A 14,604-nucleotide genomic window follows, 5' to 3' on the forward strand; every position below is an offset into this window, starting at 1 on the left:
GGTGTATATTTATCAAACAGCTTTTTCCCATTTACTAAGAGCTGTGCCATCCTGCTTAGCATAAAAACTCCTACATTAAAATATGAAAAATTAGAAAATCCCATAATTAGAAACACTCATCCAGACCTATTTTGTTTTTCTGTAAAAAAACCACTTTATAATTATACAATTCATATTCTGTTATCCTCTCTCCACTTTCTTTCAGTGCAACGAAACTTGAATAATGACCTATACAATTCATTTCATCTTAGTTTCTCAACAGGTATATCCTATTTACTGCAACTCATTCAAATCCCTTTATATATATATAATTATTCCTACCTAAGATTTTCTTTGATGGTTGTTGTTGCTGTATTTGAGTCTTTCAAACATCAAACTTCACAACAATCTGTAATTAAGTTACTGCCTTTTGCAAACAGAATATAAGCCTAGACACATGAATACTGAAAACACACTCTAATTTTTAATATTCAAATACTGGTCTCCAAGTCCTGGCTTTTCAGGGACACTGGATTTTGCAATTCGTCTGAAGTATAGCTGCTGTCTAATTACAGCTGGGAGTGTTAGCAGGATCACAAGCTCATTAGCTGAAGAAGTCAAAAAATAATGATCTTCAAAATAAGAATACATTATTTGTAGAGTATTTTTTGACAGATTAAAAGTGGCTAGCAGTTAAACTTCTGTAGTAATAAAGGTTGTGGGGTGTGTGGGTGCTGAACATTTACCCAAGAGCTGGGCAAAGTGGGAGACAAAAACTACAGAGAAGGAACCAGCCAAGGGCATTGGGAACCAGACCCTGGGACAGGCTCAGCTCTGCTGAAGGGTGGGTCCCAGTTTCCTCCTGTATTCATTGTCCACACGCTTTGAAAACTCCACAAGAAAGGACAAATGTGTAGAACAATGCAGTTAAAGAAGCCCACCCAAAGCTGAATGCTGGCCCATAGTTATATCATGAAAGGGATGCTAGAATTACAAAATAATTTTCAATTTTGCAACATTATTACTGACTGAAGCAAGATTGTTGTAGCACTATATTTCTACTCTTTAGTAGGGGCCTTTCACTCAATATCCAGCTTAAAGGACTGAATAAATTAGTAAGCATTGCAATAAAGTTATTTAATGCCAGGTTTTTTTGTCAAAAATATTAAAAGCAATTCAGAGCCCATACAAATTCAACTGCAAGAGAATATCCCACAACCTCTGAGAAAAACAATATGCCAAATGTTTCATCAAGAATATCAAATATAAAATTATATTTTAAAATATTTTTTAAAATGTAACTTCTATTGATACTTCTTTCAAGCCAGAAATTATGTGATTTGTCAGTACCTGTAAACAAAAAGCCCCACAAACAACTAACTTTGTTATATAAGTACAGAACACTCAAAGAAGATTCACCACTACCATTAAGTCACACAGTTGGCACAACAGCACCATAACAAGTAAAAGACATCCAACTGTATAAGTAAGCCTGGCTGAACATCAACCTGAGATAAGCCTTAGTAATCAAGACAAAAGTGTCATTGTGCCTCAATCTCATAAACTGTTCTAATCCCACACCAACACATAGCCTGAAGTGTTACTAATATAAGTAAAATTGTGAAAGCATACTGGGTCAAATCTGTTCAGTGTTACATCATCCTCCTCCTTTATCTCCCTGAGAGGAATGACATAAGAAACTTGATAAGTAAACTACAAAGGACTTTAGTTGCTTTGAGAGGTTTCTAGAAATATAAAGTATGTAGTGTCAACAAGCATCAAAAGATTATTTAAAGCTAAGAAAACTGCACGATGCATTGGGTGATGGAAGAAAGGAGGGGCACTGGGAGAAAACCTCCCAGAAACCTGGCTTGCAAGTTCATCAGCAAAAGTATTAATCATTCTTCCATACAAGAAAACGGAGAAGAGAAAGGGAACACACCTTTTGACTTCAGTAACCCTGCAGGGCTATTACAGAGAGACCTCAACTCTTATAGTTCTATAATTTTGGATCTTTACTTGCCAGTTACTTAAACGGCCTTTGTGGCTTCCTGTGTGTCAGTGACAGTGGCTCAGGTCCCTGCTGGACACCCTGTTCCTTGCTCTGCTCATCTGTTCCAGGGCAGCAGCAGCACAGTGCTGCACACTGGGCTGCAGAGAGCAAAGGGAGCTGGATCCAGCCACGTCTCCGTGCCAGGAAAAGGAGGCAGAGCAGGCAGGCTCATTCCATCCATCCAGCCCAGATGTGGTTGCTCCCAGGTGAAAACTCCACAGTAGCACACCTCAGTGCGTCTAAATGTTTGTTGGAAGCCATGCTCCTCCATATACTGCCCTGTTTTCCTACTGTAAGAGAAAACCTCTACCTTTGAACTTGTTCTGGGAGCAAGAATCAACTTGTGAAAATTCAGCTCAAGCAGTACTTCAACACAAAGCACAGGCCAAAACAGCCAGAAGAACTCAGCTGCACTGACCCGACACAGATCACTGATATAAAGAAGTTCTCATTCTCATGTTAGATAGTTCATTAGTTCTTTTTTCAGAATCAGTAAATAACTCTTATCAAATCCTATTAGTCACTGACACCATTCAAGCATAACACCAAACAAATAAAATTCGTCAGAACACAACTCCCACTTTGCTCTTTTTGCACAACAGCCAAGTCCTGCACAGCACATTGCTCTCCATCTCATGCTGCAGTATGGAAGTACAGCATGAATGACACACCAGATCCTGTCACCCTGCCCAGACTCCCTAACTGCCCAGATTCCCTCCAGCTACCCATGCAACCTCCAGTCTAACTGTATTAAAGACAAGCCTGGAAATTCTACCCTTTTTAAAGCTTTAGTGCAAAAAATACAAATTATCAGAATGTTCTACTGGTTATTACCTTCAAAAGAGAAGCTGATGTCCCGGTTTTGGAGAGTTTTGTTACTGCAGACACTGAGGAGCCGTTTTCTGGTTTGGCTTTTTCACTTGTTTGAGCTTTATTTACTCCAGGCACTTTGGGCACTGAGCCAACACTCCTGCTTGCTTTCTTCATTCTGGGCTGTCTGTTTATGATGCATTTACAAACAAATCTACAAGCAGAAAGAAAGAAACTTTAAACATAAAATACAGATGAAAAGCAATGTCTTTTTTTATAATGTTCTATTTAAGACCAGAAATCCAGAAGAGCAGCAAAGACCACAAATTAGAGCCAAACGAAATGCATGTGACTGACCAATGGTTTTTGCCTTTTTTAAAAGGGATTTTTGCTAAGGACTAAGCTCCACTCCAAATTATAATAATTTCTTTTTTTAAGTTCTCATTCCACAAATGGCATTGAACTGAGGATATTTTACAAGTGACCCATGTTGCTGAGTTCACTCGTTAGCCAGCAAAAGAAAGGCTTGTTAGGGAGCAATGTCCTTTATTTCTGACTGTGGGAAGGAAAACACTGTGGGAGTATTCAGGCAACAGCTTAACTACCAACAACACAGGATCTGAGAAAAGATTACCACTAGCTCGGTAAAACAGCAGTCGTGGAGAAAAATTTACTGTACAAAAAATCTAAAGAAGTTGAAAAATTCAGATTCCCTCAAACCAGTTATTAAAAATAATAATAATAATCACATGGAACATCACAAAATGGAAGATAAGTTGCATGATTACGAGGATTATCTGCAGGAAGGAAGCAGAAGCAGCTCCCTGTGTTCCACGGCCCGCAGTGAGGACACTCCTGCAGCCGGGCCCAGCCTGCTGTCTCTGACAGCAGAGAACTGCCAGCACTGCCATTCCACCCACAAGCACAGATGAAAGCCCAGAAAACAAAGCTGGCTTTATCCAAACCAGGAACGGCCACAGCAGAAAACTGTAGGTATTACAACAACAGCAGCTGATTCCAAGGAAGCACAGACTAACAGGACAGCCACAGAACAGCCAGAACTTCAAGCACGGGCTACCAGAAAGACTAGACACACCAGGATCTTCTCCTCCTGCAAGAGTGAGAGCTGGCAGCTGTTTTCTTCATCACCCCTGAGTCACATGTCATGGGATGGAAGATTAAAAGGACAACATCTCCACTCCACTTTCAGTCTTAGGGATTCCAGGTGGAAGCTAGTGATCAGGTTTACGTGAGCCCAGTATCTCACAGCTGACTGGAAACATGAAACATGTCCAGTCATTTCCATTTCTTAAAAACTGAAGCATTTCAAAGGCACAAGAAGCAGACTGATGACTGTGTGCATGAGATATCTGACATAACAACACAGTGGTCAGAAGTACTAAATAGTTTTAGCTAACAAAATTAACACCATACCCTTAGACACACTCCTTCCTTCTGAGCACAACCTCAGCTGCACACACAAGTATACTTCAACTCTGACTTTGATAAAAGTCAGTAAAACTGCAGGAGTTTTGCCTCCTCAAATCCCTAAGTACTGTTAACAGAAGCAACAGGAAGCTTCATCTTAAAACACTGAAAATATTTGTTTATAGCTTCCAGATTCCCTTTAGCTCTGAAAGCTGCCATGAACAGACACAGAAAACTTTGTTTGCTGTTGCAGTTTCATCATCACGATGTCAAAAATGCACAAGTCCTGCCATATAGCTACAAGTATTCAGAACACTTTCACAGAAGACTAAATAACTGAGAGATAATTTGAAATGAGAGACTCCTTAGAAAACCAAAACCCAAACCAGAAAAGCCCCATGAAGGTAATATGTTTGCTATACACACATAATATTAAAGTGCCTACTAATATTAAACTAATATTAAACATAATATTAAACATAATATTAAACTGCCTACTAGATTCCAGAAGCAGATGGTAACACTGGTTACCATCTAAGTTGCCACACTTCTATTTCTTGTCTTTTTCATGTTTATGAATCACTTACTTGTGCTTTTGATCTTATTCAACTGTAAACTAAAAATGAAAAATACTAAAGAGGATAGAGTTCTTTAGTAGAACTGGCATCTTTACTATTGAGTGGTATTGCTGATGTTTTACAGACAAATAAATTGCCCACTGCACACTTGAGGAATAACCCAATGAATTTTCACGGAGCAGTTTGTAGCAAAGCTGACTGCATTTAAAAAATTATTCCAAAGGAAAATGACACACCTGGATAAATCCAGTCAGTCAGAACCATCCCCTTCTGACAGCTCACAGAGTGAGAAGGCAGTGCTCCCAGGAGGGTTAGGGCACTGGCAGTGATATGACTGTGATTTGGCAAAGCCTGACAGCCTTGCCTGGCAATGCAGATAAAGCAGTGGCTCTGGCTGGCATGGAGACACCCAGCACTGGCTGCTTGCAATGCACATTTTTCACGTCTGCAGAGCACATTCATCAGCCCTGACACACCTTGCAAAGCCAGACACAGCACACACGAGCTTTGCATGCACAGTAAACACAGTTGGATCTGTTTATTACAGCAGGCAAGAATAACATAACCCACTGGATGGATGACCTTATAGAGATGCAGGCTAACGTTACCTTTCACAGAACAAACCATTTTTACTGCTATCAAGATATCTCAGGGGGTCAGCAGTGACAAGACTCTGTGAACTCAAATGGTTCTCATCCATGAGAAGTGCTCCTGAAAACATGCCACAGTGTTCGCTTCAAGAACAGCAACTGCAAAGCAGGGGTGGAAGCAAGCACAACTCAACAATGTCAGCTAAGCATAATCCTCATGTTTCATCACAGCATTACTTTAAAATATCCATATATTTGACACTCAAGACCAGTAGTTTTGATTCGCCGAAACTCAAAGGTAGAACCACATTTCCAGAAACTTTAAAGATACATAGAGGACAAGAAGGCTTAGAGACCACTGCTCCTGTTTTAATGCCAGAGAAACTAAACCTTACTAGTTACTTTCCTAATGAAAGAAGTTTACATGATTAGAGTTTAAAAAATTGAGAAAAATATACAAATGGGTCACAGAAAATAAGAACAAGATACCAATTAGCATTACAGGTTCTAAAAGCAGCTGTTTACTAAGACTCCTAAAGTGAATTTATGGCCTCTCTGTGCCAATTTCTCCCCTCCTGCCTTCTCCAGGAAGGAAAAAGAAGATGGGGTTTCAGCACTGAAAGCAGAAGACATCAATATTGTGTGACTGGAAGTAGAAAAAGCCCTGCTTCACCCAGTTTCTCAAAAGGCAGGTACGGCAGATAAAAACTGCTTTTGTGCTTCTGAAGAACACAACCACATTCCTTAGGAAGAAACAGTATTAAGAATCAGCAATAATCTTGTCTCTGCCCAACAAGAAAATCTAACAAGAAATTTTAAAATAAGAAATAAAACACTCTCTAACCAAAGGAAGCTTCCTGAAGAGTAACATGCAACATTAACAATTCAAACGAGAACTAAAATATTATTTCACTATTGTTTTAAAAAGAAAATATTGCATATAAAACTGTATTTTATATATTGCCCTAGGGAGAAAGAATTACTGAAGACTTCCTTTCCCTTTATACACACTTCCTCCTCCTAAAAAAAAAAAAAAAAAAAAAAAAAAAAAAAAGGGAAGGGAAGGGAAGGGAAGGGAAGGGAAGGGAAGGGAAGGGAAGGGAAGGGAAGGGAAGGGAAGGGAAGGGAAGGGAAGGGAAGGGAAGGGAAGGGAAGGGAAGGGAAGGGAAGGGAAGGGAAGGGAAGGGAAGGGAAGGGAAGGGAAAAAAAAGCCACTACTAAAGAAAATACTCATCAACAGGCAGAAGACGTTAATGGAAAACATTTGATTAATGATAGCACAAACAGTATCAATGAATCAAAATGGAAAAAAGCCAAAACACCACCAAAATATCAGATAGAAAGACTGCATTCCTAAACTAAACTGTAACTATTCCCTCTAACCTGTATCCTTTCCCAGGCGTCTCTCTCTCCACAGCACACATAGTCCAGGAAACAGGAGAACTTGCTCAGGAGTGCTCTCCCTGCTCTGGTGAAGGCATGTGAAACCAGTCCTGTGCTTTATACCAGCTGCAAACACAACTGCATAAATAATAATTTAAAACTGTTTTGCCCAATAGCATGGCTCTGCTCCTGACTGTAAACTGATATGATACATCCAGCCAGCCAACATGCAATGCTTTCAGCACTGCTCTTCAGAACCCTGAGCACTGAAGCAGGGCAGGGAGGGGATGATTCCTTACTGTGATTATTTTAATCTCATCCATTATTTCATATGCTTGTTTATGCTAACATTGTTGTCACAAAAGTAAAGAGTAGTAGTTACAAGAGTACAGAATATAGTTTCCTGTGCCTGGAAGACAATAGAGGGTTGAGCAACAAAAGTATTTTTGAGAGGCACTAAGCAACGCTACCTACTAAAAATCATGAGTTATTAAGAAAATTATAAATAATCTTAGAATTATCTTTTAAGAGAAAAAAAAAAAGAAGCAAACAATCTCTCAAATCTGAGGATACTGAGCACTTTTGGAAAATCAAAGACCCAAGTTACAGAAGAAACTGCTCACATCTAAGAGCAACAGAGGCAGTACACTTTCACTCTGTATTTGTGCAAATTCTTTGGTTTTGATATATTTAGGCTGACAACTTTGCCCAAATAATTAGGGAATGACGTTTTCAGGTCACTTACACTTCAGTCCCAAAAGGCACAAAGGCAAAGAGATTATAAAACACAGCCTCATCAAGCCCCTGTAAAACACAGATACAGAACTTTCCCAAGTCTCTGCAGACAAGACAGCACAGACAGCATTTCATACCTGGAATATGAAATAAGCTATCTAGAAACAGACACAGCTCTCTATAACTTTCAGCTGGCAAGCTGCACAAGCACCCTACAACAATATCTCTTGCTCCATAGTTCCAAAAACATGATATATAAGCCACTGGATTCCAGCAGCCCAGAGCAAATAGCACATTTCTTTTATTGCTTAAGATCAAGACATCAGTTTTAGTGACTTGCAAGTTTGCTGATGCTAGCAGGTAATTTAAGATACCAAGGATAATAGGAGAGTCCATGGAATCACAAAACCCTTATGAGACTAAGTGGACAATAAAAACAGCAAACAAAATTAAATGCAGGTAAACACAAACACATCTATCACTTGCGGGAAAGCAACCTCAGCTTCAAATATAAATGTGCTCTCAGTGGATCATTACTGCTCAGCAAGACTACAGCATTCTGATTCACAGCTTCATTAAACTATCAGTACAGTGTTTGGAACAGGAAAAGAAAAAAAGCAAAGCAATTCCAGAAATTATTACAGAAAGGAAAAGAGAATGAACCATAAAACACAAATATCACACTCAACAAATCAATTTTTTGCCCATCTACCCACATTTTAATTGCTATGTGCACTTCTTCTCTCAACCTCAAAAAAAAAAAAATCCTTACACATCTTAAATTGATCGAGCAAGGGGCAAAAATAAGATCAAAGCTATATAAGAGCTCCCATGAGATATCTCACAGGGAACAAGAAAAAAGCCTATCAAATCTGGAATGGCATCGAGAAGGCAGACTGGGAGTGGCTGTTAATCATCTCTTCCAGTAAAAAACTAAAACTAAAGACCAGCAAATTAATTCAGAGCCAGATTCTAAATTTTAAAAAAAAGTTATGCGTATGTTTAATGTATTTTGTGTGAGGAGATGGGGAGACTGGTCATGCACAAGGTACAGAAATTCCTAGTGGCTGTTAAATATCCGAGCACAAAGGGCTCAGAAACCCCTCTGAGCCAAAACTAATTACAAGGTGGGAGAGCAGTCAGGGTAGGAGGGAAGATTTTGGGTTTGGGTTCTTTCCTAAGGCATCTGCCCACAGCTGCAGGTGGGATGGAGCTCCAGGTGGGCTGGATCCCTGTGCCAATGTGGGCAGTGTCTGCTACGCTCCTGTGCTGCGAGGAAAATACACAAGTGCGCATTGCAGTGCAATACAGATGGAGCACACGGGCTGCATTCCTGCAGCGATGGCTGCAGGGAGCCTTTATGAGAGAAAAGACTTTTCTATTACTTTCTGTCTTAAAAATTCTGAAGAGCTTTTACAGTTTTCCATTACAAGTTGTGGAATTACAAAAACAGTAATTCTGCATTTAAGTTATGCTATCCATCCACTGTTTTCAAGCTGCATTTGCTACTGCTACTCCTCTTTCCAACAGAAGGCAGGAAAGACCAGAGCTTTGGGCAAAAACTGGCTGTTGCACACCTCGATTTCTCTACTCCTTCTTTGGAGAAAACTTCAGAGCTGTAGCTGCTGCAAGCGATGTGTAACCGTCGCAATACTTAAAATTCCAGACAAGTGACAGGAACATTTACAGAACTCCTGAACTCACAAACTGTGCTCTAAAGGCCTTTTCATAACAAAATTAAATTATGTAGCCTTGTTTTCAAGCTCCTATTTCAAACAACTGCTATTTCAAACCGCTGCCAAGGAAAGAAAAAACAACTGTTCATCAACTAGCATGGAGAAACTGTTCAACAGGGAAGGGCAACACTGTCCATGACTTGGTCTCAGCAGGAGCTTCTACACTGACTGCAGCTTCAGAAGACTTTTTTAATTATAGCTTTGAAAAACAGAATAATAGACCAGGTAAATCCATACGTTCCTGGTATCCATCGTTGAGCTGATTACAAAACATTCTATGTCAGCTCAGTACTTTTAACATGCCCATTAACTACAGCTGCTCACAGTCCAGATCAAAACACTCTTGGTGCTGACAATACTGGTAATTTGGTTACACTGTCATTTTTCACTCCTTTCGGAAAATTTTACAGTTGCATCCAAGTGTTAAGCCACACACTAAGAGATGAGGCAGCATATACCTATTTCCTGGGCAGCAATTGCACTTCTATGACAGATTTTACATGCTTGAACAAACAGCAGACATGTCAACCTTTTCTGTAAACCCCTTGGGTTAGTATTCTGATAAAACAGAGCTAACTCCTACAATGACACTTGTTTTTCAGGAAAATAAAAAAAAACCCACAAAGTTTCCCAGCCAAAGGACTGAGCAGCTTTAAGCATAAACCCCAACAATCTAAAAAGTGATACTCGATCAGTTAACTCCTCTAACTGGAAGTGCTCTTACCTGTTATTCCAAGCATGCTCTAAAGCAAGTGTTCCTCCAAAAATCAATGACGTTCCAGTTACAAAGGTGTATTTAGTGTCCTATAACCTTAAGCATATACTGTATTCCTCACACAACAACCAAAGTCCACTGGTAGAATGCTTACAGTGTTAATCGCTGTGATTCCTACAACCATGAGTCCTACTGACAAACACATATGTGGAAATTCCCCTGGCACTGCCTGGCAGTACTTTCAAAACCAGCCATGACAATTTTAAAACCAGGGGAGTTGGTAGAACAGCACAGAAAAAGGTGTAGGACCAACACTACAGCTTCCTTTCCTTTCAAACTGACTTGCTCAGCATACAACATTTCACTGCAACGTTCTCCCTCCAGCACAGCTGTTCCCAGAAGAGCTGCCTCGAGCAGGTGACCAGTGGTGACCTCCTCCCTTTGGTCCATTGTAAACGTTATCAGCTGAACTCAGATATCAACAACTGCAGCAAAGGCTTCTGCTGCATCAAGTTCCCAGGGAGAAGTAAGGCAGGGAGCAGCCAGGGGCCCATCACAGGAAGGGGACAGAGAAAGGACGTGCAAAGAGCCATTTCAGGAGGCAGACCAGTGGCTCCCAGCACACATGTGTTACAGGTAAAACCTGTAAGAGAAGTGATTAACTTTGACTAGGTCTCATGCTCATCCAAAACACTCCACCAGATCTTCAGTTCATGCAAAATCCAAATGCTCCCAGTCCTGATACCAGGATGGTTATGGTGATAGATCTGTTCTTACCAGCAGTTGATTAATTCTCTGCTTGAGGTATTTCTATTGCCTGGCCACCTGGAACTGGGAGGTGACTGAGTGCTCGCCATGTCCACTTCACCCCCAACCTGGTCTGACAACATTCTTGAAGGCATTGCAACAAAAAAGTCCCGGAGAACAGAAGAAGCAATAAAGAGATGCATCACCTGAGGACCTTCCCAGGCCCCAGGTGCTTACAGCTCTGGGATTCCCAAGCCCAGAAGGACCATCCTGGTCTCAGATGCACCAAGCAAATGGCCTGAATGGGAATGGCTCATGCACAAGTCAATCTTGCTAAGGCTGGGGGAGGAAAGTGCCTGCTGGGGATTGCTTAAGTTAGTCATGAAAATAACTTAATTGTACCTTGCCACCTAAAGAGGCGGTCCCACCCCCTTGCTCGGTCCTCTCCCTTCTCTCCATTCTAGAGATCACAGCTCATTTTTGATGAGTTGGTCTTTCAGACAGATCAGGACTGATCTGACTCACCTTGTAATTGCTAGATACCATGCAAAGGAAGCAGCGGGACTGGGAACAAGAAGGAAGTCTCATCCTTTCAGAGATGGTGTAGCCCCAAATTTGTTTTAATTCAGTTTCAGGCTATTGGCCTCTCAGAACAGCCCTGCTTTAAATGAACCTCTTACTGTCCCCCACCAAGCCACCAACACTTTCCAAGCCACACTCTGCCAGGGCACAGATGAACTGTGTTATTTCTATGCTATCACCACGTCACAAAACAGGCCACTGAGGGGTCTGAAGCCTGGCTATCTACAGATTCTGTGCAGTGGCCCACATCTTTCCTAACCTCCAAGACCTGTCAACAGCACCCTCATTACATGGTTTAAAGGCTTCAGGCTTGGCAGACAGAGCAGAGACAGAGGCACATGCAAATCCTTCCTAAATACTCCGGTATCACTAAGGGAGGAGCAGTTACAGGAGCTCAAGGACATAAATTTGAGTCTCATGGAAAAAAAGTCCTTGTGACAGGATGGAGAGGTTTCCATCTACTGGTAAATTTTTATTTCCCCAGGGAAAAAGGGTAAGACTATTTCTCTTCCAAATTTTATTCCAAGCCTTCCAGAAAAGGGTGAATCACCAGGCAGTTTATGGAGCTGCTGTTCCCTGGGACAGTCTGGTTGCTGGAGGAGTGCAGGATTCTACATGGGACAAACCAGGGAAAGCACTAAAAGCCCAGTACAGCAACCCGAGCTGATGTAGCTGTTGATGTGCTGATATCCTCATGGAATGCCAAGTGCACTTTCCACCGTGAAACACTTTTAAGGTGTTTCTTTGAAAAGCTCCTGGATCTCCAGGTTTCCTGGCAAGCCTTTGATGTGTGACTGAAAGCCTCAGAATAGTTTCTCCTCCAGAAAAATGCAGTCCTCCTATTAAAAAAGGCTATTCTGAAGTATTTTTCTTTTCCTGCAAATATCCTTTATATTACAACACTAATGTCCATAACTGATAGACTTAATTTTCTTCTGTAGATACACACTAGTTATGTTTTACAGGTGTGTATATCAGAAAGATTTTCAGGAAACTGTCAAGAAGTTTTTGTAACAAGAACTTGTACAATTTAATGTTTTTAACACAGCAAATGTAGTTCTAAATATGAAACAAAGTAGACTGAAATTTCATCTGTACACTTGGATCTATATCCTTTAAATTGTCTTTACTATTTTTCCTGAGTTTTTACAAACAGAATTGACATTGGTTACAGCAATATCTACCCCAGCAAGCTATCAAAACCTTTGAAGAACAGCATGATGGCACCTTTAAACTCTTCCAAAGTCACAGGCACACCCATGCTGCAGGCTGAGGAAACCCTGTCTTGTAGTTTCGTATAAAACTAGAAAGAACAGCAACAGTAATGGGGGAAAAGTTTATGTCACAAAGTTTTCATTTTAACATGTTAATTCTTGATGACCTCAGTAGAGTTCAATCCAATGATATCGCCACATTCAATGATGCATCTCATATTTACAAATCCTAAATCAAGAATAATTTGATGACAACAACTACCAACAACTGTATGTATTTAAGAAGTTCATCATTTCCAAAAGAGACATTAATTGTCCATCTCATATAAGCAAGTGCAGATCCAAAGTAGCTTTGCATGATTCTGTCACTGAAAGGAAAGAAGGTTCTTTTTTTTTTTTTGTCACAGAAAGAAATAAAAACAAAACTAAAACTTCAAGGGTACGCAGTTACTCAGATTTGTGGAAGGAATCATGCCTATAAAAGTAGCTTTAGTTTTCCTTTTCTCTTCCAGAAAAGCCTATATTCCTTCAGGGACTTGAAGGAAATATTTGCCATTAACCATTTAAAGTGCTGGTCACTTGTTAGCGAAGAGCGAATTGAAACAGGCAAGACCATTGTCTGAACACACTGCACAGCAGATGCTACTTTAAATGCACACCCATTAGCAACCCTCAATGTCATTTACTTTGCTAAATAAAAGACAATTTTAGCTCAGTATAATCTGGCAACTCAGCAAAAAGAAAAAAAAAATTTAAAATCCTACGGCTAAACAGAGAAAGTCAAACTTTAGCAGATCATTTTTATAAACTTGCCCATATCACTTAAGGCCTGTCCATCCACAGACAGCCAACATTCTAGCAGTGAAATGCATTGAAGGAGCCTCTCCAGCACCAACCCTCACACAGCAAGGAAATTCCGCAGCCGAAGCTTCAAGAAGGCTCCATCTGCCAAAACCACTGTGTGCTTTTAATTAAGAACATCCACAGAAACGCATTAAGAAGAACACAGAAAGTTTCAGGGAGCAGTAAAAACACCAGCACCCTGGTCATGCTTCCCACCCACCTCCCCAAAGGCAGATCCCACAGAAAGTCATTACTCACTGCATGTACCTGTGCACAGCATGGATCCCACCCTGGCCAAATGACCAAAGTCAAGGAAATGCTTTTAGCATCCAAAATATACAAATACTTTCAGACTGATGTCATCAAATACATCACTCGAGTACTTCAACTCTACCTTAACTCTTTTTTACTATTATTTAAATACTACATGTTAGGTGCTCAGTTTATTTTCCTGAATAAAACTGCATATCTAACAATTAATTGCAGCCAGTCATCACCTTGGCTCTATTCTGGCACACAGTGATGGAAAAAAAAATTTATGCAAGATTTATCTTTCAAAAATGCCTAACCAAGTTTTGAAGTAAGTATAAACTTGTTATTTACTCTCCTGAAATTTTGCTTTAGTGGCTTTATAAACATTTGATATGCAACAAGTGACTTGTTCTAATTTTTTTTTTCTGGTACTGAAACCTCGTGCATTGAAACCCTTCATAAAGTCTCCTTTCACCTAACTTCACAATTTATCCTTGTATTATTCTTCCCTGCAATTTGGGAAGCTACTAGTTCTGCCACTGATTTGCAACAGTGTCAGTTCTTGGCAAAACTGAAGTACCCCAAGAAGATGAAGATCAAAAGTTGCAGTGCCTTGTAGGTGTAGGACAGTAAAGTCTTCTTTCCCAAAGAAAAACATGCACATATGTGTGAAAACTCGACTAATGAATTATTTATGTTTAAAGATAGAATCCTGTGATTACTTCCAGGCTGCACTACTGCTAAGTGCTCCAAATGGAGGCTTCTCCGATCGTTTCAGTTGGAATAAGCTCAAAAGAAACAAGTAATAGGTTCCTTGTAACTAGTCATGTAAGGCTACCATTATGTACATAAATCAGCTTCCAACACTTGCTCTTTCTCTCTTTTTCAGTATAAAGACCAAAAATAAGACTAAATGGGGTGATTTTTTAAGCCAGGAAGTACAAGCCTAACATTTCTTA

At 40.2% G+C, this 14,604-nt stretch overlaps 1 protein-coding gene across 5 annotated transcripts in view; it reads right to left on the bottom strand.

Moving 5' to 3' along the window:
• Window positions 1–14,604, bottom strand: part of SPECC1L (sperm antigen with calponin homology and coiled-coil domains 1 like) — a 59,281-nt gene that overhangs the window by 42,157 nt on the left and 2,520 nt on the right. For 3 of the 5 annotated variants that reach the window (XM_038152646.1, XM_038152643.1, XM_038152642.1), the window contains exon 2: window positions 2,867–3,056. In XM_038152646.1, the coding sequence (XP_038008574.1) occupies window positions 2,867–3,019 (153 nt within the window). In that variant the 5' untranslated portion in view covers window positions 3,020–3,056. Of the gene's footprint in view, window positions 1–2,866; window positions 3,057–6,821; window positions 7,037–14,604 lie in introns of those variants that run through there. The other 2 variants (XM_038152641.1, XM_038152644.1) reach the window with 2 other exon arrangements.

This window comes from Motacilla alba, chromosome 15 (genome assembly GCF_015832195.1).
Source record: "Motacilla alba alba isolate MOTALB_02 chromosome 15, Motacilla_alba_V1.0_pri, whole genome shotgun sequence".
NCBI classification, from domain to species: domain Eukaryota; kingdom Metazoa; phylum Chordata; class Aves; order Passeriformes; family Motacillidae; genus Motacilla; species Motacilla alba.